This window comes from Crocuta crocuta, unplaced genomic scaffold, assembly GCF_008692635.1.
Source record: "Crocuta crocuta isolate KB4526 unplaced genomic scaffold, BGI_CrCroc_1.0 scaffold9, whole genome shotgun sequence".
Lineage (NCBI taxonomy): Eukaryota > Metazoa > Chordata > Mammalia > Carnivora > Hyaenidae > Crocuta > Crocuta crocuta.
In genome coordinates this window covers 9,263,695-9,285,695 of record NW_027551567.1, presented here as the reverse complement: position 1 = coordinate 9,285,695, position 22,001 = coordinate 9,263,695, and the positions used below count along the sequence as shown (strand labels likewise).

General features: G+C 40.7%; 1 protein-coding gene across 2 annotated transcripts in view; it reads left to right on the top strand.

Moving 5' to 3' along the window:
- LOC144220156 (uncharacterized) overlaps positions 1-22,001 on the top strand; it is an 80,446-nt gene that overhangs the window by 47,557 nt on the left and 10,888 nt on the right. Inside the window, exon 2 of one of the 2 annotated variants that reach the window (XR_013331645.1) lies at positions 21,279-21,434. Coding sequence is in view for 1 of the 2 variants with exons in the window: in XM_077750333.1 (XP_077606459.1) it covers positions 21,279-21,303 (25 nt within the window). In the remaining variant the exon portion in view is untranslated. Of the gene's footprint in view, positions 1-21,278; positions 21,465-22,001 lie in introns of those variants that run through there. The other variant, XM_077750333.1, reaches the window with a different exon arrangement.

The window sequence follows — 22,001 nt, the reverse complement described above, 5'->3', positions numbered from 1 at the left end:
CCTCAGTGTATGGTTGGGGTTCAAAGACTGGTCAGGGCTAAGTAGAGCGTAAGTCATCCAAGAAAGGTTATAAAATTAACAGAGGTCAGGTAGATAAGGGAAGTTACTAAGGACACCATATGAGACTAAGGATCACTTTCCCCAACTCCTAAAACACATGGAGAAAGGCACCAACATCCATTGCTAACCCCCTAATCCCTTTCCATTAGCAATGCTTCGTTATCTTTTTATACCTCTCTTACAGAGTAGAGTGAATATTTGATCAAGATTGGTCAATGATATATAAGAGAACTTTTCTGGTGGAGTTTTCATGTAGTGATTTTCTATCTTCGTAAGATAGGGATGTGGCAGGGACCACTCCTGACCTCTTTTCTTTCTTTATATGTGAACATATATGTGAGGCCTCCTTCCTTTGTCCATCAAGCTAGAAGTATGAAGACAAGAACCCAACATGCTAACAATGTGCACTAAAGCCAGAAAGAGCTTCTTATTCATATTATCACTAGCAAATAAGTTAACAACACCTGCTTACCTTTGGATTTTTTAAATATAAAAACAAACAATTTCCAATTCATTCAGGCCACAGTTAATCATGTTTTCTATACTTTTCAGCCTTTTATTTATCATAAAAAAATACTGTTCCATCTGACAGTCCTGTAAATTTATTGAGAGTTATGTCTAACAGATAATTGGTAAGAGGCTCCTTAATCCCATGTACTTAGATATCTGAAAGATGAATGTGTGCAATGGAGTCCTCTAAGCCAAGTTCAATGATCTGAGGGTGATGGAAACAACCTGTGGATTTAAAACTTTTCCCTCTACCTAAAGAAATACCATTTTTTACTATTCCCCAGATTGTGATTTGGGTAAACTGATAACCCCATCACAAAAGTTTAGGAATTATGAGTATTAGTGAGCTAGAAAAATAGACGTTTGGATGGGAGGGATTGGGATAGAGGAAAATGAGACAGGCAGGGTAAGTGACAGCCAGATTGTAAAGGAACTTCTGTGCGACGATTTAAACATGGATTTTGACTTGTAAGTCATTGGAACCATGAAAGAGTTTACAATAGGAGATGAATATCAAGTTAGCATTTTAAGAAGGTTGTTTTGGTAACTATGTGGAAGGAAGAATGGAGGGGGAAGAGAACAGGGGCACCGAAAATGGTAAAGAAGCTAATGCAGTTATGTTACTCTGGGCTCAGAATATGATTATTGATACTTGTTAAAAGAATTCAACCTTTGGTTCTGGATTTGCCTAAAATTGTCGACATAGTAAGTATTAGATTCAGGTGACAAAAACTGAAGACTTAAGACTTTGTTTAAAATTATTATAATATAGACAAAGTGTTTGCTAATAGCAGTTCTTTTTTCAGAACTGAATACAACCACACAACTGTTAGGTTTTAAAGTTGCAATTCATGTGAAATTCATTTCATGTCTTCATCCTGGCAGGTGTACAATAACTGGTTAATGACGGACAGGCTGAATTGAATTCAACACCTCTTTACTGACTGCCCGCTATACACATTGCATTCACAAATGATTTTTCTTACATCTTGCCTAGAGATATGGCCAATATAGGATGCTCAGTTTTTCTGAGGCAAATACTAGCTAGCTTCTGATTTTGTGTTCTGTTGCTCTCAGAAGCATACTTATCCTTGCCAAATCATTTGTCTCAATTTTTGTTTCAGAAATGTTGGTCTGTGTTCTTATATTATAATAACCCCCCAAAATAGGACAAATTATCACATTGCTTCTATTTTTCTTTCCTTATTGCTATAGAATTTCTTAAGATGACCTCAAATACTCAATGTTGTGGTTATATAGAGAAATGTCCATATTAATACAATCTTTGGAGTCCTTTTAACTCTAAGATTTTATTTCCAAGCAGTAACCACCTTCAGTGTGAGGCAAGCACTCTCTGGCCTCTTGCTGAAATCTATTTGCCAAGATTAAACATTTAACTACCTGTCAAAAGTATATCAAGCCATTGCCTAAACTAGATCTGTGTTTCTTGTTGCTGGTGTTTTTTTCTAAAGGAAAAGATGGGAGAGGAGTCGTTTATAAAGCTGATAAGAGTGTGGGTGGGTGGAATGAGGCCCACATGAATGAAACAGGGGAAAAAGGAAGGGTCAGAGGGAGCAGGCACAGCTGTAAACGTATCTGCATCTATACTTATTTAAAGGATTTTTCAACACTCCATAGAACGAATGCATGAGCCTCTGTGGTTGATTTTAGGGAGACCACATCTGAAATATCATAAGACCACAGGGACCCGTAGCAGATGCATCTTGAGAGCAGAGACCACAGAATCTGGGTCTATGGGTCCCACCCGCTTTGCAACTTTTCCTTGTAGATGAAGTCCACAAAATGAAACACCTCAACTTTTCACTTCTCTTTGGCAAAAATATGCTCTTAAAATTCTACATGCATGTATTTTATTGCCTTCCTCAAAAAACCAGCCACATCAAAACTTTAGGTCCGAGGCAGGACATATAAGTGAATGAAGAAATACCCTGGGACGTCTCTGTGCTGTGTTATTCATGGGAGCAAAGGGTTAGAAAAGAGAATGCTCAGGAGAATATTCAGGAAGCAGTGAGTGGTTTAGCATGACTGAAGTATAACATGCCTAGAGAGCCAAAGAATGAGATTTGTTTGGAAAGATGGATTACGTATAATTTCAACATGTGTGTGTGAGCGCTCAGCTCCACAGCCTGGCCGCTGGGCATTGTCTGATGTGGTGGGATAATCAGACTGCTCCACCACAGCCCTTCCTGGGAACACAGAGAACACAGTGACATGGTTTCCTGTGTTGCAAAGCAGCTTATTGGCTCAGGGACGGCAGACCTGCCCCCTTCAGAATTGCAGTGTGGAAGGCAAGACCCAGCTGGTACTGGAAACTGGGAGCATGCCCTCCTTACTAAGAGGCAGACCATGGTGTCAGCAGCCCCAGCACCACCCATCCCCAAAATGGGCAGATCCAGAGTGGTAAGGAGAGGTGGGGGGCGGGGAGGCGGTGCAGCTTGCAAACTTGGAAGAAGATCTTGCAGATGTTCAAAAGTAAAAGCCAGGTTCTTCTAGGTGTAGTTGGCTGTGTAGTCCAGGTGAAAGTCCAGTCAGGAGTCCTCTCCCTGGCTTGTTTTCCTGTGCTTCAATGTTCTCATCTGCCAAATGGGGGCAAGAGTTAGTGTTCCATAATATACTTCGAATGTAAGGATCAGATGCATGATGTATGTGAAAGAGATAGATACCATTTATCGAACATCAACAGTGCACCAGGAACTGAACTAGCCCTCTGGTTAATTACCTCATATAACTCCTACAAGAATTAACTCTGTTAATTATCTCATTTAACTCTTACAAGCACTGTCTAAGGCAGTGCCTCTCCATGTTACAGATGTGGAAACAAGTTTGACAAGTTAAAGTTACTTGTTCATTTGTGTGTTTAACACATTTATATTGAGCACTTAACATGTGCCAAACATGGTCATAGACCCTGAGGACAGCGTGGTGAACCAGCTGTATAAGATCTCTGTATTATTGGTGCTTATATTCCGGAGGGAAGATAGATAGTAAAAATTAATTAATTAATTGATTGAGTAATTAATACAGTAAAATAAGGGGCCCCTGGGTGGCTCAGTCGGTTGAGTGTCCGACTTTGGCTCAGATCATGGTCTCCAAGTTAGTGAGTTTGAGCCCCATGTCAGGCTTTGTGCTGACAGCTCAGAGCCTGGGGCCTGCTTCAGATTCTGTGTCTCCCTCCCTCTGCTCTTCCCCTGCTCGTGCTTTCTCTCTCTCAAAGAATAAATAGGATAAATAAACATTAAAAATTTAAATATTAAAAAAATACAGAAAATAGGCCAGGTTATGTCAAATGGAATCTACTGTCCGCTATTCCCCATATTTTCTAGAAACTTCAAGTTACATCTAAAGGCTTGATTAGACTCAGGGTCATCTTTTCTGACAAAAATCCATCAAGGTGTTATGTGAACTCAAAATTACATCACATTGGGACTCATTATGTCTGGTTGTCCCACTTTTAAAGATGATGATAAGGACAGCCTGACTCTTCCAGGGTAAAGTTGTAGTCTCCTTTTATAACTAGAGATCAATCCCTAGGGTGATCATTTGGCATCCTGCCAAATCCAGCTCCCCATCAACCTTTCACCCAATGGTTTTAAATAAATCTATTGATAATGAATCCCTAAAATAATTAATTTATTAGGGGTTGTGAAACTGTGATTGTATAATCTTATCATTTATCCAGAACTTTTCTGTAAAGAGAGCTTTCTCTCATCAACCAGGATATTTGTTTTACTGAAAACTGCTCATACAGTTCATGTTGAAATATTTAAGCCTTTAACTTTTCCCATTAGTTTCCAATAAGGAGTTGGTGCCAATGCTATCTCAAAGATGACTAATGAGTTTATTTTTGGCTTTCCTTTGAGTATTATAATGAACTCATGAGTTTTAATATAAAAATGTATTTCAAACTATTGCAGTTGGTAGCTTTTGGTTCCAAGTTGGTCAGTGGGATTATGACTGGGATGGAGGGAAAAATCACCTCTGATACAAGGAGTGGTAGAGGAAGAAATGCTATTGAGAGGGTGTTTCATGTTTGCCGAGGTGAAGCAGCTGATCAAGTGGCAGATCCAAAACCATGTGCCTGCCGTTACACCAGCTCTTTCTAGAGGGAAATGTAAAAGTACTTTAAAGTTAAGTATATAACTCTTTAGTAATATCTTGCTTAAGATGTATGTTAATCAGCTTTTGCTATGATTACAAACAATCCTCGAATCTCAGTGGATTGAAACAACAAACATTTATTTCTTACTCACAATATGGGTCTTTGCCTATGACTTGGCTATGGCTGCTGGATGTCTGCCCAGCTCCACTCCATGTGTCTTCTCCCTCCGGAGCCCAGGCTGCAGGAGTGTCTCTACATTTGGTGCAGTCTGGTGGTGGAGCTGAAAGAGTGAGAGAGCTGAAGGAAAATCATGATGGCTCCCGCATCTTCCAGTCCTGGTTTATAAGACATCTTCTCACATTCCATTGATGAAACAGTCCTATAGCCAAGCCTGGTTTCCACAGAGTAGGGGTGTTTGCTTCTCCAACACAAGACACTGCAAACCATACAGCAAAGGCAGGGAATTGAGGTTCTCCCATGGGGAGCACAGGACAACTACTTTAGACAAAGAATGTAATCCATCACAGATTGTCATTATCTGGTAACCTTCATGACAGGAATAGACGTGGGTATGGGATTATGAAAGCATATTTTCTAAACACTCAAAAAAGATGCAGGGGATTGTAAGAGTCAAAAGTGATCATGAATGTAAAAATGCCTCATATAACACAAAGGATTATGAATTATTAATTTGGGGATTTCAGAATGTCTGAGTGTGACATCTTAACTTCTTTACTCACAGAGTATCCTTCAGTCCCTCACTCAAAATTGTTCCTAATTGTTCCTCACTTAATTGTTCCTAATTTACTTACAATTCTAGGAAGCAGGTTAGAAGTAGAGAGTTGTAGATTGTGGTGGGCACAGAGTACTCCGAAGGCAAACAGTGACAAAAGGCAAGCAGAATGGTTGACAGCAAAGGAAGCCATAAAAATAACTAAATCAAGCACAAATGAAATCTCAGGAACCAGAACATTTGGTTCTGGGATGACTTGGACACAAACAATTTCCTACAGCCTAACACCCTTTAGCATATAACAAACTGTCTCTTTTCCTGTCAGTGCCCTTATTTCATCTCTAAGTATATTCTCTTCCCCAGACATATACAGACTTATACACAAACGTGTACCTATAATTTCTGATACATGAAAATCCCATGCAATTAGCTTCTGTTTTCAGGAAAATCACTGTTACTGTGCATACGTGTATCAGTTTGGATAGAGTGAGTTCTGACACAGTTAACAAACAACTTCCAAATTTTGATGGGTGAAAATATTAAAGGTTTCTTTCTCTTGCTTCATCTCCAACATGGGTAACTAAAGAGGGTGGTTTGCTCATTGCAGTGACCCTGGGCTTCAGCTGAACACATGCTTTCCTGTGACTGGAGGAGCAAAATGGAAAATGGTGAATCATGTTCAGGCCTTTGAAGCTTCCGTCTGGAAGTGCTGCATGTCACCTCTCTGCATCCCATGGTGAAAGTAAATCACAGAACATTTTAAAGGAGGGGGTAAGATAAGAAAAACACACAGGACCTTTCAAGGGCATGGAAATGGAATTCTACCATAAGCCCAAAGGGAATAACTAAAAATATTTAGTGAGTGGTGTTAATGACCAACATAGTGTACTCCCTTGTGTCTGGGTCTCCAGGAAATCCAGAACAACTCAGTTGGACAGCCTGCCTGACTCTGAGATAGAGGTGAGGCTCCAAGGAAATGGGCTTCTGAGTTAGTGAGGTTTGAAAGGACACACCAGAAAAGAAAGGACTTAGCATGGGGTGGCGCACTTGGGGAAGCCCAAGAACATCCTCAGCCTTGGAGAGGGAACACATTCCCAAAGCGTTGAAGATTTTAGTGTATTAACATCTTTTCTAAATCTCTTTCTGTTTTTCCTGCTTTCCTTAGAGAGTTAGATGCTCTACAAACTCCTCATAGTCTCCTTTCCCACCTAGCCTCCTTTCATTTTCCTCTTTCAATACTGTCTGCATCAACTGACCCCTCACCCTCTGCTCCATACCATTGCCTGTTTTTTTTTCTTCCACAACCAGAAGTTTGAGAAAGATTATCCTTAACATTTCATCTTTCCTTTCTGCTGAGCTCTGTGATGTGAGGATTTGGGGTCCCAGTAGATGGAGATTAGGTCACATGGCACAGACTGCTTAAAGGAATTTGCTTCACACTGTGTACCTCACCCACATCCCTTTAATTTTGGGAAGGGTGGCTTTGAAATGAGTATTGGGGGCAGGAGTGCCACAGAGGCCAATACTGCAATCATAGGAAGGAGAAGGAAGAGTTCTTCAAGCACAGATGTGGATTCAAGAAGCAGAGCCCCTGGTAATAAGCCCATGACTTTCTGGAAACGGAGCACAATGCGGAGAATGGAAATATGCCCTGTCTCTTGAGAGCAAAACCTCACAATCAGTTCTGGTCCTCCTGCACAGGGTGTTTCTGGATCATTGTTCTTTCCAAGTGCAATTAGTCACACTTTTTTTCCTTGGTGGCCTGATGGGGAGAAGCATTGGCCACACACTACTGCGGTATGTGAGCTCGCAGAGCTGGAAGGCACCGCTGCTCACAGACATGACCCACTCCACTCTAGAGGGTCTACACCTTCTGTTTAATGACACAGTGAGGTTGTGGGAACCTCAGGCATGGAACATTTGTGGATTAATGGGCTGAGTGTTAGTAAGGCTCTTAAATAATAGAAGACAGGACTCTGCAGACCTCATGGCCTCTGATTTCCCATAGAGACCTGGTGGAGCTGAGTATTGTTTACAAGGCACTGGATGCATAAGTCTGTTTCCAGATGGGTCCTCAGGAGACTGAGGCCCAGAAGACCCTTGGAGTGTGTGTGTGGATTTGTCAGCAAGACCACACACAGCGAGAGCAGCTCTGCACATCTCCCGTCCTGTTTAGCCAGGTCCTCCAAGGTTGATGCAGTCCTTTCCATGCTTTTCAGAGGCATTTGCAGTCCACTCTTCAGTCTGGCTCTGGCTTGTCTTTCCTCACTTGTGCCTAAATTGTTCTCCTTAATGACCCTCGACTGGGGCTTGAGTTTTCCTGCCTTCATTAGACATTATCTCCTAAATTTCGATTGACCATCCTGATCCTACTTGTTTTCGAGGATTGAGTTCAGACCTCACTTTGTCTATTTACTCTCCCTAATCGCTTCTACTGGAAGGGGTCTTGCCTCTTTGCTGATTTTTCACATAGACCAGTTCTCTCATTCTCCTTACCCCTCATTTATCTCACACACATAAAACCATCTTGCATTTGACATTGCAAAGGTATCTCATACTCCCAAGAGGAATGTCCTTAAAGACCAGGGTTATAAGTATGGGAAGTAGGAGGGAAAGTGCAGAGACACAAAGACAACTTACACTCCTTTATGTATTTTGGGTGTCGGCTGAGGTTACTCTGCATTCTGAAACCTAAATAAAATTGTGTCTCAACTTCTGGGAAGTTCAGGGCCTCTCCTAAAGTTTCCATAAGTTCTGGGAGGTTTTTAGCCTCATTTCAAAATTAATTACCCCTCTTTCCCATGTTCTATTTGTCTGAATCTCACTCTTGTCTCATCCTCTAAAGACTGTACCTTATCAACTCTGCAGTAACCTGATCTTGGAAACTGCCCCTTTTCTTTGATTTCCCTGATAATCTTGCTCATGTAAGGCATTTGTAGGAGAAGACTCTATTGACGTTGTGGGAGTAAAAGTGGTGCAAAGTTGCTTTTCTTCAGTGCCATTTCAGCACCCTTTGACAAAAATTTCTCAGCAGCTAATGTTTCTCTATAAGAGCTGCTCTATGCCATGACCTATCTCCTCTGCCTATCTCCAATGGCATGGAAATCCCCACCCCTGAAATTCTCCTTAATTTTTTATCAAATGAACTTAAATCTCTCTTTTCTTCCCAGCACATTGCCATCCACATGCAAGGTATCTCATCTGTCACACCCAGAGCGAAGTAGCCAGTCAAGGCGGCAAGCTAAAAGGAAGGCCATCTACCCTAGACAGCAGGCATGCTACTTACTCCTTCAGGGGCCAGAGAAGCTCAGGATGTTAGATCAAATAGAAAGTTTTCTATTCCTTCTGGTATATTCATATTAAACTTTTGTTTTGTTTTGGCATCTATTTGGAGCACCATGCATGGTGCTTCCCACAAAGCAGAAATTCACATCCATGTGTTGAATGAATGAACAGCCAAAGCAACAATGAAACCAAGGTACATCCTGCTCAGGTAAAAGACTGTGGCATTGGCAAGGTTTTCTGGTCTCTCACCTGCCGAATCTATCCTCACTGCCTCTCCCAGCCTCCAGATTCCTGTCTGCAGCCTGCTAGCATCTTGTCATTTTTATCTTTTAACTGAAAAGATTAAAAGTTTTAATCTCTTGAAAGAGTATCTTGTAATGGCTTAAGGTATGTCTGCCAGTCCCTTCCACTTCTCTATCAGCCACCATAAAACAGAAAAGTCCTCATGATCTAAAGTAAATTAGCTAAGTACTTAAGTACAAGAATACTATTTGGATAGTGTCCCTTAAATACCACTTTCTTTGTGGCCCCATATGTTATCAGACAGCATTTTCCCAAGTGGATTCTCAGATGTGTATCCAAATCACTTTGGGTGTTGGTTAAAATACAGAATCTTATTGAATCTAATCGATGAAGGTTCTTATTGTTTTTTAAATAAGTTCCTGAGGCATTCTTTTTTTTTTTTTTGAGAGAGAGAGGGTTCAAGTGAACAAAGAGCAGAGAGAGAAAGAGATAGAGATAGAGAGAGAGAGAGAGAGAGAGAGAGAGAGAGAAACAGAGCTCACTGAAAGCAAGGCTCGTGTTTTATCCCAAGAAGGGCTTGGGTACACCCAACGTGGGACTTCAACTCACGAACCATGAGATCATGATCTGAGCTGAAGTCAGGTGCTTAATGACTGAGCCACCCAGGTGCCCCATTCCCTGGGGCATTCTTAGGCTTGAAAGGGTGAAAGCTATTGCATATATGCATTCTTTTCTCATCTGTGTGTTGGACAGAAGAATTCTTCCCTTCTGAGGACAAGTGCATCTTCTATCTGACCCACCTGCACTTTCATGGGGGGAAAAGATAGGTTCATTATACTGTGTTGACAGTCATACACCTTCCTATTTCGTTTCCATGTTGGCCACAATAAGCTTTTATTTTTTCTTGAGGATAATTCAATTAGACTTATCATAAACAGATCACTGGACACAACCTCTTGTGTTGTAAACTTATCCAACACACTCATATTTCAAATAAGTAGCTAGAGAGCAAACATGAAGCATATGGATGAATTGGGTGGCTTTTTAAACCACAGATGGAAATGAGCCAGTAGGAAGTAGCCTCAGCTGGAGTGTGGCTTGCAACCAGAAGTTCTGAATATGGTATACCTGGTGTAAGCTTGGGACACGTGGGCAGGGCCTTTGATGGCCAGCTACCTCTGCTGGCCTTCAGCCTTATGCCTTCTTTGCAAGCAAGCCTCTGGCCCCTATGAACCATGGCAAACCATTGCTGGCACCGGGGGGAGAAATCCTACCCTCCCAGTCACCTCCAGCCACTGCCTAACTTTTGAGAACTCACCCCCGATGCAAATGTGGACCCTGCTGAGTGTGTGAGCTCTGGCACAGCATCCACGCTAAATTGGCACACGCTCCCTCCTGTCTGTTCGAGTGACTCACTGAGTGTTCAGAGCACATTTTCCCTTCCCTGCCTGCCAGCTGTAGCTATTGGCTCACTCATTCTCTCTTTGGAAAGACTCAGCACTTCTGTGCTAATGCAGCCGCTTGAACCCATGTGCAATTGTGTAGAGTCCTGCAGGAGAGCCTAAAACTATTTACCATGTGGCTGAAGGCTGGGATCTGTCACATCTTTAAGACCATCAGACATGAATCTTTACCACTTTCGACCTGTTGCCACTTACTAATCCTATCTGTGGCCCTTTGACAGGCTTCCCAGGGGGCAGAAACTTCACAAACTGCAAAGGTACGAAAGTGCCACTGGTCAGGAAATCAAAGGCAAATGTATCCCCTTTCATCTGTGTTTTAAGATGAAAAAAATGAAGGGCTTGTAAATCTGGAAATATGGGCAATTTTCCTTCCTTCTATGCTATTCTTGGCATTTATGTGTACTTTGGAGTGCATTATCTGAAACTTGTGTGTGGACATGGGTCTCATGGAAGTTAATTATCTTCCCAGCTATGTTCCTATCTTCATTAAGAACAGGGATTTGGTGTCTAACTTCTTTTGTGACTGCCCCAGAATCCAGTTTCCTCCAGTTCAATGCAGCCTTAGAAACTAGGCTTGCTGAAAGAATGAATGGGGCAAACTCCCATGGAAAAGCCAAGTATGTTGAAGGAAGGGCTGTTTTGCCAGTCATATTAATTTTTTCCACACACTTTCTACACCATCAAAGGATAGCTTCTCTTATCCTTGAATAGGAAAAATGCATAATAAATCAGTCTGCAGTAACCTAATTGCACCTCATGGGTCAAGCAAATAGCCAGAATGAAGTTTGGAGAAAAACAAAACAAAACAAAACAAAACAAAATGTTTGTAGGCGTCTGGGCACACAACAGTGGCTGGGTATTTTATGTGAGTTTATACATGTGTATGAATATCTAAATTTTTCAATTATTGTTTAGTGAATGAAAGAGGAAGCCAGGCTTGGTAAATACCAGCAATGTGTACGGTGGTTAGGATCTTGGGCTTTGGAGTCAGAAATTGAATCCTGGCTAGGCCACGTACCAGCTGAGTGAATATGAGTGGCATCAGTTGACTTCTTTAAACTGTGGGTGCTTCACGTATCAAATGTGTGTAATAGAAATCCCCTCACAGACTGTGGTTTGAATTAAATGAGATTATTACCATCAAGTGCCTAGCCAGGTAACTGATATGATCAATAAACACCCAATAGATGATAGCTATTATTATTAATGGTGTCTGATTAAAGGCTTTGAGGGATAGAACAGTTAAGGCTGGTGCCCACGTTTTGGTTTGTTCCTAACATTACCCAGAATTCTTAAGTATTTCATTCTGAGCGAAAAGGGAAAAATTAACCCAACTCTCCTGAAAAAGAAAACTGAACTAAAGTAAATGAAATAAGTGTTTGGTGCACTCTCATTGGCCCATTGTTAATGCTTCACCTCGTGGAAAGCTGGCAGCATGAGGACTTTGTGGAAGACAGAATTGTTCCATCATTTTTACTCCCAAATATGTAACTAGTATTCTTACTGATTCTTTCAAAGGTTGAATTTCAGGCTTATGTAACTGCATGGAAATGCTCAGCGATTTGGGTGACTCCAATTTACTATGACAACTTGGACCCATAAGCCATTTCCCAAGCCATCCCAAATAGATAAAGGTCATCTACTGTCAGTGGAGCTGGGATTTAAGTAATTTTTTTAACTTAAAAAAAGCTACCTTTTTTTTTTTAAGTGGCAGAAGGTATCTTTTTCATGTGCACCCACAGTTCTGTTCATTCCAAACTATCAGAGAGTATTGATTTCGCCCCAATGGTTTCTGTATTAGAATAGACATGAGACATGTACTCGCCGCTTCTACATTTTAAATCTTTAAAATTAGTGAAATGATCAAGGAGATATTTACAGCAAGAAGCTTTGAGTTTTGGGGGGAAATCACATTTTATTTTTCCAACTGAGATATCCAAATAATACTGAGTATGTTCTATAAAACTTGCAATTTTAAAAAGATGACGTATTTTAAAGAATAATAAAATTGCCCACAATATCCTTTTAAAGTAAATGTAGAGAGATGTTTTCTTCATTAAAAATGGGTATTTCTGGAACAAAACAAACGCTAATGTAGAAGTACTTGCTTAATTTATATTTCCCATGAACTGTATTTAACCTTTGCTTCAAGGACACACAGCAGAAAAGCTGTCTGGAATACCCCACCCTAAACAGAGGATGAGTTTATTACATCCCAGAGTAAAGACTGCCCAAGTATTGGCTCACTACTTGATAGAGGAAGAAAAACAAAAACACTCCAAGCCTTTTTTGTTTAGGGAAAGTTCAGTTTTCAGGTTTATCCTCACTGCATTGAAACTGAAGGGACTTGGAGTCTGTGGCTTAGTGGCATATTTCATCTGTGAATAATAAGAAATATGAAGAATTGGTTGCTATTGTAAATAGCTGGAGAGCTCTAGGCCAGAGTAAGTCGAAACTCTGCTGATACTATTTTTGGCCCAAGTCTCTTCTTCTTGGCTTGAAATTATAGAGTCACACGGATATTCTTCAGGCCCTATCTTACTTGACCATTCTGTAATACTTGTTTGTTCTATGGACTCTTCTCCATGAAACACTATTTCGTGGCTTCTGTGATTCTCCCCTCTCAGGGAGATTCTTCACACTCTACCCGGCGATGGTTCTTCTTTCTCAGCTGACCCCTTACTGGTTGCTGTTCCTGTGATATGTGTTGTGATCTTGTTATAGCTTGTACCACACACACAGTGTCTGGTGATGTCATTCAGTTGTGACAGCACCTACCACACATAAAGACAGAGAATCAAAAAATCTATTGTTTCCTGATTGAAATCTATATTCTTACCGCCTTACTAGAATTTCTTTCACTTGAATGTTCTTCTGGTACCCCAACTGAAATCGTTATTTTTTTTTAATGCTTTATTTATTTCTAGGAGAGAGAGAGAGAGACAGCGTGAGCGAGGGCGGGGGGGTCAGAGAGAGCGGGAGTCACAGACTGAAACAGGCTCCAGGCTCTGAGCTGGCAGTCAGCACAGAGCCCGACGCGGGGCTCGAACCCACGAACCGCGAGATCATGACCTAAGCGAAAGTCGGACGCTTAACCGACTAAGCCACCCAGGCGCCCCCATGAAATCATTATTTTTTTGCCCTACCTGGCTGCTTTCGTTCTTCCTTTCTTAGTGAATACTGTCACCTAGTTGCCTAATTCAAAACCCTAAAAGTCATTTTTTACTTCTCTGCCTCCACTATTCCCCACAAACAATCCATCTCCAAAGCTTGCTGTATCTACATTCTACTCCTCTCTCAGGTTTATCCTTTTCTGTCCATATCTACTGCCAGTATTTCAGTTCAGGTTCCTAGCACTGGTTCCTTGATCACTACATCAGACTCCTAACTGGTTTTCTCTGGCTTCTTCCTCCATGATCTAGACTTTTGTCAAGTGTTACAGAGTAGGCATTTGACCATTTCTCTCATCTGATTAAAACCCCTCAAAAATTTGCCGTCATCCTTATGATAAAGTTTAAACTTGTGAACATTGGCATAAAATATCATGTATGCTCTGACTTTTTTTTTTTTAAACTTATGGTTTTAGCTGTAGGTATTTCTCCTCTTATTTACCCTATAGCCTCTATAACCATATCAAAGTACGTGAATGGGCATTTTCTGTGTTTCCTCTAGGCTTTTGTATATGTCTTCCCCTCTGCTCAGAATAATCTTTCCTTATTTGCCTGGCTTACACCCACCTGTCCCTTTAACTGAGAAGGCATATTATCTGGGCAACTGTCTTTGATCTCTTTTTAATTCCAGATCTGAGTTAGATGCTCCTTGTTACCTCCATAATACCTGATACATTTACTTTTCATGGCACTTACAAAAATATTGCCAATGCCTATTTGTTTGCCTGTTTCTCCAAGAGCTATTTGAGATCAGGAGCTATATAGCTTTTCAACATTGTATCCCTAATGACTTCCTCAGTACTTGGTACACAGTAGGCACTCCATAGAGATACTTTAGAATTAACTACCTAGCTGTTGAATTACCACCCAAGAAGAAGGACATGATTCAAAAATCTTGCCTTCTTTTGAAATCATCAAGCATCAGATAAGACTCTCTGGGCAGCTTTCTGTAGCTCGAGTACCCTCCACTCACATTCTAGGTATGAGAGCAATAGCGAGATTGTTAGAAGCCACCAACTGGGTCTGAGAGTCCATAACCAGAATTCCAGGAGTCTTCTCTGGGTTCTTCTGAGGTAGCAAAAGAGAGATCTTTCACTGTTCTTGAAGGCATTATGTGCCCTATGGTTTCTGAAACTAGAAAAGGATTTAACTCCACATTCATGACTTTTGGGAACTCATGTGGAATCCAGAATGTTGGACCTGATGCTCCATGAGTTTGTGGGAATCAAATCAAGGTTGTCAGTGGCTACAGACTGCCAAGAGAGCTTGATATTTCCATAAAGTTTTCTTCTTCCAAATGAACCTTGGGGTTATTTGTCTAGAGTGCTGCCAGGGGCCTCTTCAGACATTGATTCGCTGGGAACAAACCACCATGAACATGTTCTCAGGTCTCCACCTTCCTGCCATTGCATGAGAAATGGAACTTAGCAAACATGTAACAGAGCTGGATTTTCTGAATTCTACAGGACTACTCAGAGGGCTTGGAATGATACATACCCACAATTAAAACAGAAAAGAAGGATGAGTAAGTGAGGAACTGAGAATCACATATTTTTCTAAATCAGATTTATCTGTAAGATTTAAATACATGCGAACATACTTTGAATGATCTGGTATGAATTATGGCTTTCTTATTAAACAACCATTTCACTTTGTCCTTATGTGTAAAGTAAAAAGAGACTTGCTTTCCTACATTTTTCTCTTTGGTAAGTATTGAATTTTGAGGGGATACTAGTCTTTTTAGCCAAATAGAAAAATGGCTCTGAATTTAAAGGATACTCCATCTGAATTCAAGCTGTGTTTGGGTTTGGCAACATATTTTTCTTTGGCAATGGAAAGTATGTTTGATTCTTATGACTTGGTAGACCTCAAATAGGCTCACACACAAGCTACAGTCCCTATGATATGTAGATGGGGAAACCAAAAGATGAGAGCAGAGCTTGCCTCAACATGAAACATACAAATAAAGATTTAAGAAGAGAGAAAGGAATTGTCTTTAATCAAAAGCGTTGAGATTTTTAGCTTCTTATATTTTTCAATATTTTTTGTAAATTCTGAAATTTACTACATTTTCTCAGCCTTTGCTGTTTGTTTCAAGTTCCTCTCCACAAATAGTAGAAAGACAGTGGCTTGGCTGTGTTGTTTTTTTTTTTAATGTTTACTTTTGAGAGAGAGCACCAGTGGGGGGAGGGGCAGAAAGAGAGTGGGGGACAGAGGCTCCAAGGCAGGCTCTGCACTAACAGCAGCATGCACAATGCAGGGTTCAAACTCACGAACCAGGAAATCATGACCTGAGCTGAAGCTGGAGGGTCAACTGAGTGAGCCACACCAAGGTGTCCCCCTTTGACTATTTTAAGGCTTAAAAGATACGCCACTATCGATCAGCCCCTGTTACAGTACCATAAAGTTGAGCACATAGTGTCTCATTTAACATTCACACCTTGCCTGCACAACAATACCATTTCTCCCGCTTGGCAGTTGGGAACAGTGAGTCTCAGATAGATCAAGTGATGTGCCCACTCACATACAGAGTAAGCTCAGGCCCTTTCCAGCTGATGTTCTCTCTGCCTGGAATGCTCCCCCTGGTACTCCTACAGGCTCTCTCTCTCTCCTAGCAATGTCTTACCTTCCCTACTTTATCTGGACAACCCCTATGTCTTTCAAAGCTCAACTCTTTCAGGAACTTTCTCTGATTTGCTATCCAGCACCCTGGCCTTAGATAGGTGCCTTCCTGGAGTCTGCCAGTTTTCGAACCTCCCTCCACAAACATTTGTTACAAGTACAATGAGCCTCTCTCCAGTTTGTCTCATCGTCTGGACTGTCCACCCCAGTTCACAGGTGGCACGATGCCACCTGCATATCTTCAGTGATTCCTTTAGCCTTAGTAAACAATTTATATCTGTAGAATCTAAAAATAAATTAGTACATCAGTAACTTCCTTGGGATTTCTATAAATCATCACTCCACTGTCTTATCTTAAAAAAATCAGTATCTAATAAAAATTCTTCTCCCAGCCCTGCCCAGTAGAGGCCATTTACTGAAAGAGTGAAAAAAGGCTGCTTGCTCCTTGCTCTCCACACTGCTTTCCTACTCTTAAAACAATCACTAACCTGCACTTGAGAGGAAAGGCCACACTCTGTCATGCTGCCTTCCACATTATGTCCGGGTTCCGTAGTCTAGGACAAAGAAAGATAGAGACTCAGATAAGGATTTGGTGCTAGTACTTGAGTTGGAAGTTAAATCCTAGGACAGCGAGAGTGAGAGGAAAGGGAAGCCACGCAGGGGAGAACGGGAAGCCGGGAAATGTGAAGCATTATCATGCCAGTTACTTCTTTACCGTAAGCTGAAAAGAGGCACTTCGGTTGCTTGGCATAGACGTCTTCGGCCAGGTTGGTCGCGGGGAGTCAGAGAGAGGAAATTTATCTGCCCAGTTTTCTCCTGCCTCCCTTTGGCCAAGATGGTGCTATGAGTCAACTTCCTTGCATGCCAGGTTGTGTCATATAAGTTCTTTGGCAGCCTCTTGGGAAGCTACGTATACTCTTTAGGGTGGCATTTCCCCAAATCTAGAAGAGATGGGAGAAGACAGAGACTGCAGGGGTGAAGTGGTTGCTTTTAAAAGACAGCCTGCCTGAGTCTGCATGCATGTATGTGCTGCATTAGTGATAGAAGTGGGTAAACAGCTGAAGCTTCCAGAACAGGTAAGGCTGAGAGACTCAGAAGAAGCTCATAAATCTTAGGCAGGTGCATTTCCGCCTTGTACATCCAACTGATTTCTCTCTCTATGCTGTTTTTTCATGAATCCCTCGGCCCTCCCAAATTATAGTGAATCTGGTCCAGACATCCAAATGTCATCTCAAGCACAGCACATGTCTAAAACCAAATTCATGTCATAATTTTCTGTCAAAACAGTTCCCTTTCCAGCTCTTGCTCATTTCTCTTCATGGAAATGCTAAAACTTACAGTCATTCAGGTTGAAACTTCAAAGTTATCTCTGATTCCATTCCTCTTTCCTCATATAGGCAGGGTCCATGATATAAATGTATCTGCAATTCCCCTGTGGTGACAGGGACACTCTGGCACAAATTACACACTCAGCAAGGCATGAACAGAATGCCTAGATGTTTTGCTTTTCAGTTTGCTGCTGTACTTGTTCAGGAAATGCTGTTTGCTGGTGAGGAAGGAGGAGAGGAAATAGAGAACTCAATAAATCAGGTACTGTTTTACAAACCAGTTATATGCAACACAGTTATAAGATGTTGCTGGGAGATTGGGATCCTCAAGTCCTTTGGGTCTCCGTTGCTTCCTGCCACTATCACATCATCATCAGCCATTGTGGTTGGAACTGTAGGCATGTAGGGACATGAACCAAGTGGCCTTCGAAAGAGAGGTTTAAAAATGATAATAGATGTATTAATTTGTCATAATTGCCTGCTTTTGATGAAAGGATCTTAAAGGTACTTAAGTTGATGGCCTCAGACCTTCTGTTTGGTGCTGAGGTCTTACAAAATTTTGTAAGTTCTTGCTAGCAATTTCTGCCTTCTCTGATAAAGCAGGAGGTAAGTTCTGGGAGGAAGCCAAGTATGTTTCTCACAAAGTTTACCTTCTGTTTCTTCTCTTCACGTATGGTATTAATGAAGGCACTTTGGAAGATTATAGGAATAAGACACGTAGATATTTGCAATTTTATGATAAAAATCATGTCAGATTTGGGAGTTTGGAAGTTTTAGACTTGTCAAAAATGGTGTCACACTGAACATAATAAAAAGGGCTCTTCAATCCAACTGTCAAAACCTATTAATAGGGGACCCAATCTGAGAGAGTTCCTTCACATCATTATTGAATCTCCCCTGTATAGAAAAACTGCCGTTAGTGGGGGAAAGAAAAGACTCCAGACATGATATTTTGCCAGTAACATCTTTGACGGCCTTTTCATCTCCCTGATGAACTCACTCTAGCTATGGAAATTCTAATTTCCTATCTTGGGTCAGCTTCAGAAATGTGCTTACTTAGATGCTTCAAATGGACTTATCAACTAATGAACCAAGAAATGACTTTAAGGGGAAGGTTCTGTTTAAATATGTCTTGCTCAGATTTTAATAATCAGGGCATTTTAGGGTGAGGTTTGCACCATAATTTTTCTATGTAACATGTTCGCCTCTGGTTAAAATCTAATTTTCTCTACCGGGAAGGTGTTAGGCTTCTGATCTCTCATGGAAATTGTACTTTGCATGAGCATTACCTCATCCAAATGTATGTTCCCAGTGAACCTGTCATCAAGTGGACTTGATGCCTTAATTTTTTCCTTTTGTAGCAANATGAGGGGGGGGGGGGGGGAGTTGAGGGAATAAAAAAAGCGTGGCAATTACAAGCATTAGAACTGAGCATAACTGTTGCTGTAGCATCAGATGTTAAGATTTTAGGGCAAGCCAAGTCATTTCTTCAGAATCAAAATGAGAGTAATTGGACTCAATTTATTTATTAGCTACTTGGGTCAAGTCCACAAACTCTACAGTTACAAAGATAACTGTGCCAGTGTTTTGCCTTGTTCTCAAGATGCTAAGACAGATCCATGGTTTGTCTAGTCATTCAACAAACACTTTCTGAGCATGTTTTGTCCACTAGAGATATAGTGGTACATGGTACAAAACCTTGTAAGTGCTGATTATGGAACCTAGTATAAAGGACTGGAATTAGGACTTCATGAATGAGGCAGTATTTGCTCTGGGATTTGAAGGATAGGCAGGATTGGAAACGAAGGGATGTTAAGGAATATTGTTCTCAATAGAGGACATATTATTGTAATGGAGCACTGCTCAAACACTAATGTTCCCTGTTTATATGATCCCAAACTCAGGTCATTTAGAATGGTTCCTCTCCTCAGGATTGTGGCAAACTGAAGTCAGTGACTCGACTGAGGAGTCAGAGGGACCTTGGAAAAGATCAACCCCTAGGAGAGTCTAAGCTATCATATGGGCGTGTCATGTCGACTATATTTTCTTAACAAGATTTTTACCTACTCTCTAGGTAAATACTCATGGATTATATTCTGAGGTCACAGGCTTGAGAAAAACTTTGGAAGCCTTTCACAGAGAACTGGGTAAAATAAAAGCTACATTTTACAGCATATACATTACATACGAAGCAAATTAGTCTCCATTGTTCTGAGAAGGTTCTGAGAGTGCATCTGGCACGTGACACCTCACTCAGCAGAAGACAATGATGTTTCTGCTTACTTTTTCCACGTGCTTTCAATTCTGTTTATTTCAGTTGTCCTAATTTACTATCTAGGTACCTTAACCAACTAGGACACAAAGTGACCTATAATTGTCATCATTTAGATGCATCACTGTGGCAGAGTTAAATTTGCTTCAACATTTCTTCCAGAACCAGACTATCACCTCCCTGAGGCCAAATGATATCATCTAATTTTTTTTCCTTAGTAGAACCATATAGTCCCTATGTAGGTAGGAAGACCACAAATATTTGCTGATAATTGAGCAGAAGTAGCAGAGATCTGAAGCTTTTTCTCTAAGGGCTCAAATGTCATGCAGTAGTTTCAGAAAGGGAATGTTCCCCCAAGGGCTCAGGCAAAAGGAGGGATATATATATCTTATTTCTCATTTAGAATTAAAGGAATCTGCTAAAGGGAATTGATAAACTCTGCTTATTCTTCTCCGAGGTCTTTTTTGAGGATCAGGATGAGTTTGTTTGCCTGCGACTACATGGATGTCAAGGATACATAATTACATTGTAATACAATATTACATTGTAATCCCACAATGAATAGATACCTTTCCCCTTCTTATCCTTAGCCCCCATAGGAAACTACCACCAACTTGTTGAGTTTTGTAATTTTATTGCTCTATTATTTCTTGTTATAAAGAAATCTAAATGGCATAACATTGTAATACAATTGCAATCTTTATATTCTCTAAAACTATATCTTGAGCATTTTCCGTATCATTAAATAATCTTCTGCAGCACAATTTAAATAACCATGAGTATTCCATTATATGATCATATTATACATTGTTATCCTTGATGTGAATATCATAATCATAAAAAATGTTTGTAATATATAAATCAATACACTTGGCTTGCTTCACTTACTATCCTCCCACTGTCATCTATAAAGTTAATCATTCTCCATGATTTGAGGCTCACTGTTTGGCTTTATATATATATTTATATCTGTATGGAGTTACAAAACTTATTCTATAAGAATATAAACGTTTAATATTTGAATGGATACAATTAAGTACAAAAATATATGTCTAAACTATATATAGGGGTTACTAATAACAACACTGTGAAAACCTGTGCACCCAACCAGCCAGCCTCGGAAATAGGACATTACTGGGAGTTTAGAAACCACCCTCTTGCCCTCCCCAACTGCTCTCACCTCCCCAGCTCCCAATGGTTATCACGCTCTGAAAATTTTCTGCGAATCATTCACAAGCTTTGCTTTATAATTTTAAAACATACATTCTCAGCCCTGAAAATGCATTTTGAAATTTAATATGGTTTCAGACACAGAGGTGGAGACCTGTTTTCTAAATGTCCTAGGTTAGAGGCCTGCCTTTCACAAAGCAGCAACACCTTCAGTGGCAACAATGGCAGTAGTAGCCAGCATAAGCTCTTCCCACATTCTCCTTAGAAATTTGATGTAGATACCATCTCTTTTCCTTTGGTAGATGTACTGTTCCATTGGGAAGTTGAGACTGATGTCATCTAACTGGGTTCCAGCTGCAAAGATTGTGAGGACATTCTCCTGCATCTAAAGGACATCAAGTACCTCAGACATTGTGAAACTTTCCCTTTCACTTATGACAGGAACCCAGGACAATGTGGTATGGACCGCTTTCTGGTTAGATTCGAAAAGGCATACTTTTTTTGGTATCTTTCCTTCTCTGCATTTTTTTTAAATGTTTTATTTATTTCTGAGAGAGAGAGGGGCAGCGTGAGCAGGGGAGGGTCAGAGAGAAAGGGAGATACAGAATCTGAAACAGGCTCCAGGCTCTGAGCTGGCGGTCAGCACAGAGCCCGACGCGGGGCTCCAAACCAGGAACCATGAGATCATGATGTGAGCCAAAGTCAGAGGCTTAACCGACTGAGCCACCAAGGCACCCCTCCTTTTTTGCATTTTTAAAGAACTAACTTTTGGCTGAATATTTATATTGCGTGTATGTTTGTTAATTCATTAATTTATACACAAATCTTTATTTTTTCCTTCATTATATGGGGGAGAGGAGTTCTGTTTATTTTCTACATTTTAGGGTGAGTGCCTTGCTGAGTAAGCATGAGAAAAATGGGCAGAAGTAATATAAGGCATTTTTGTTTTGGCCCCTACAATGTCATGAAATTCTTTCTTCTTTCTTAATTCTTTTTGGCCATTAAATGCAGAGGACCAAGTAGAC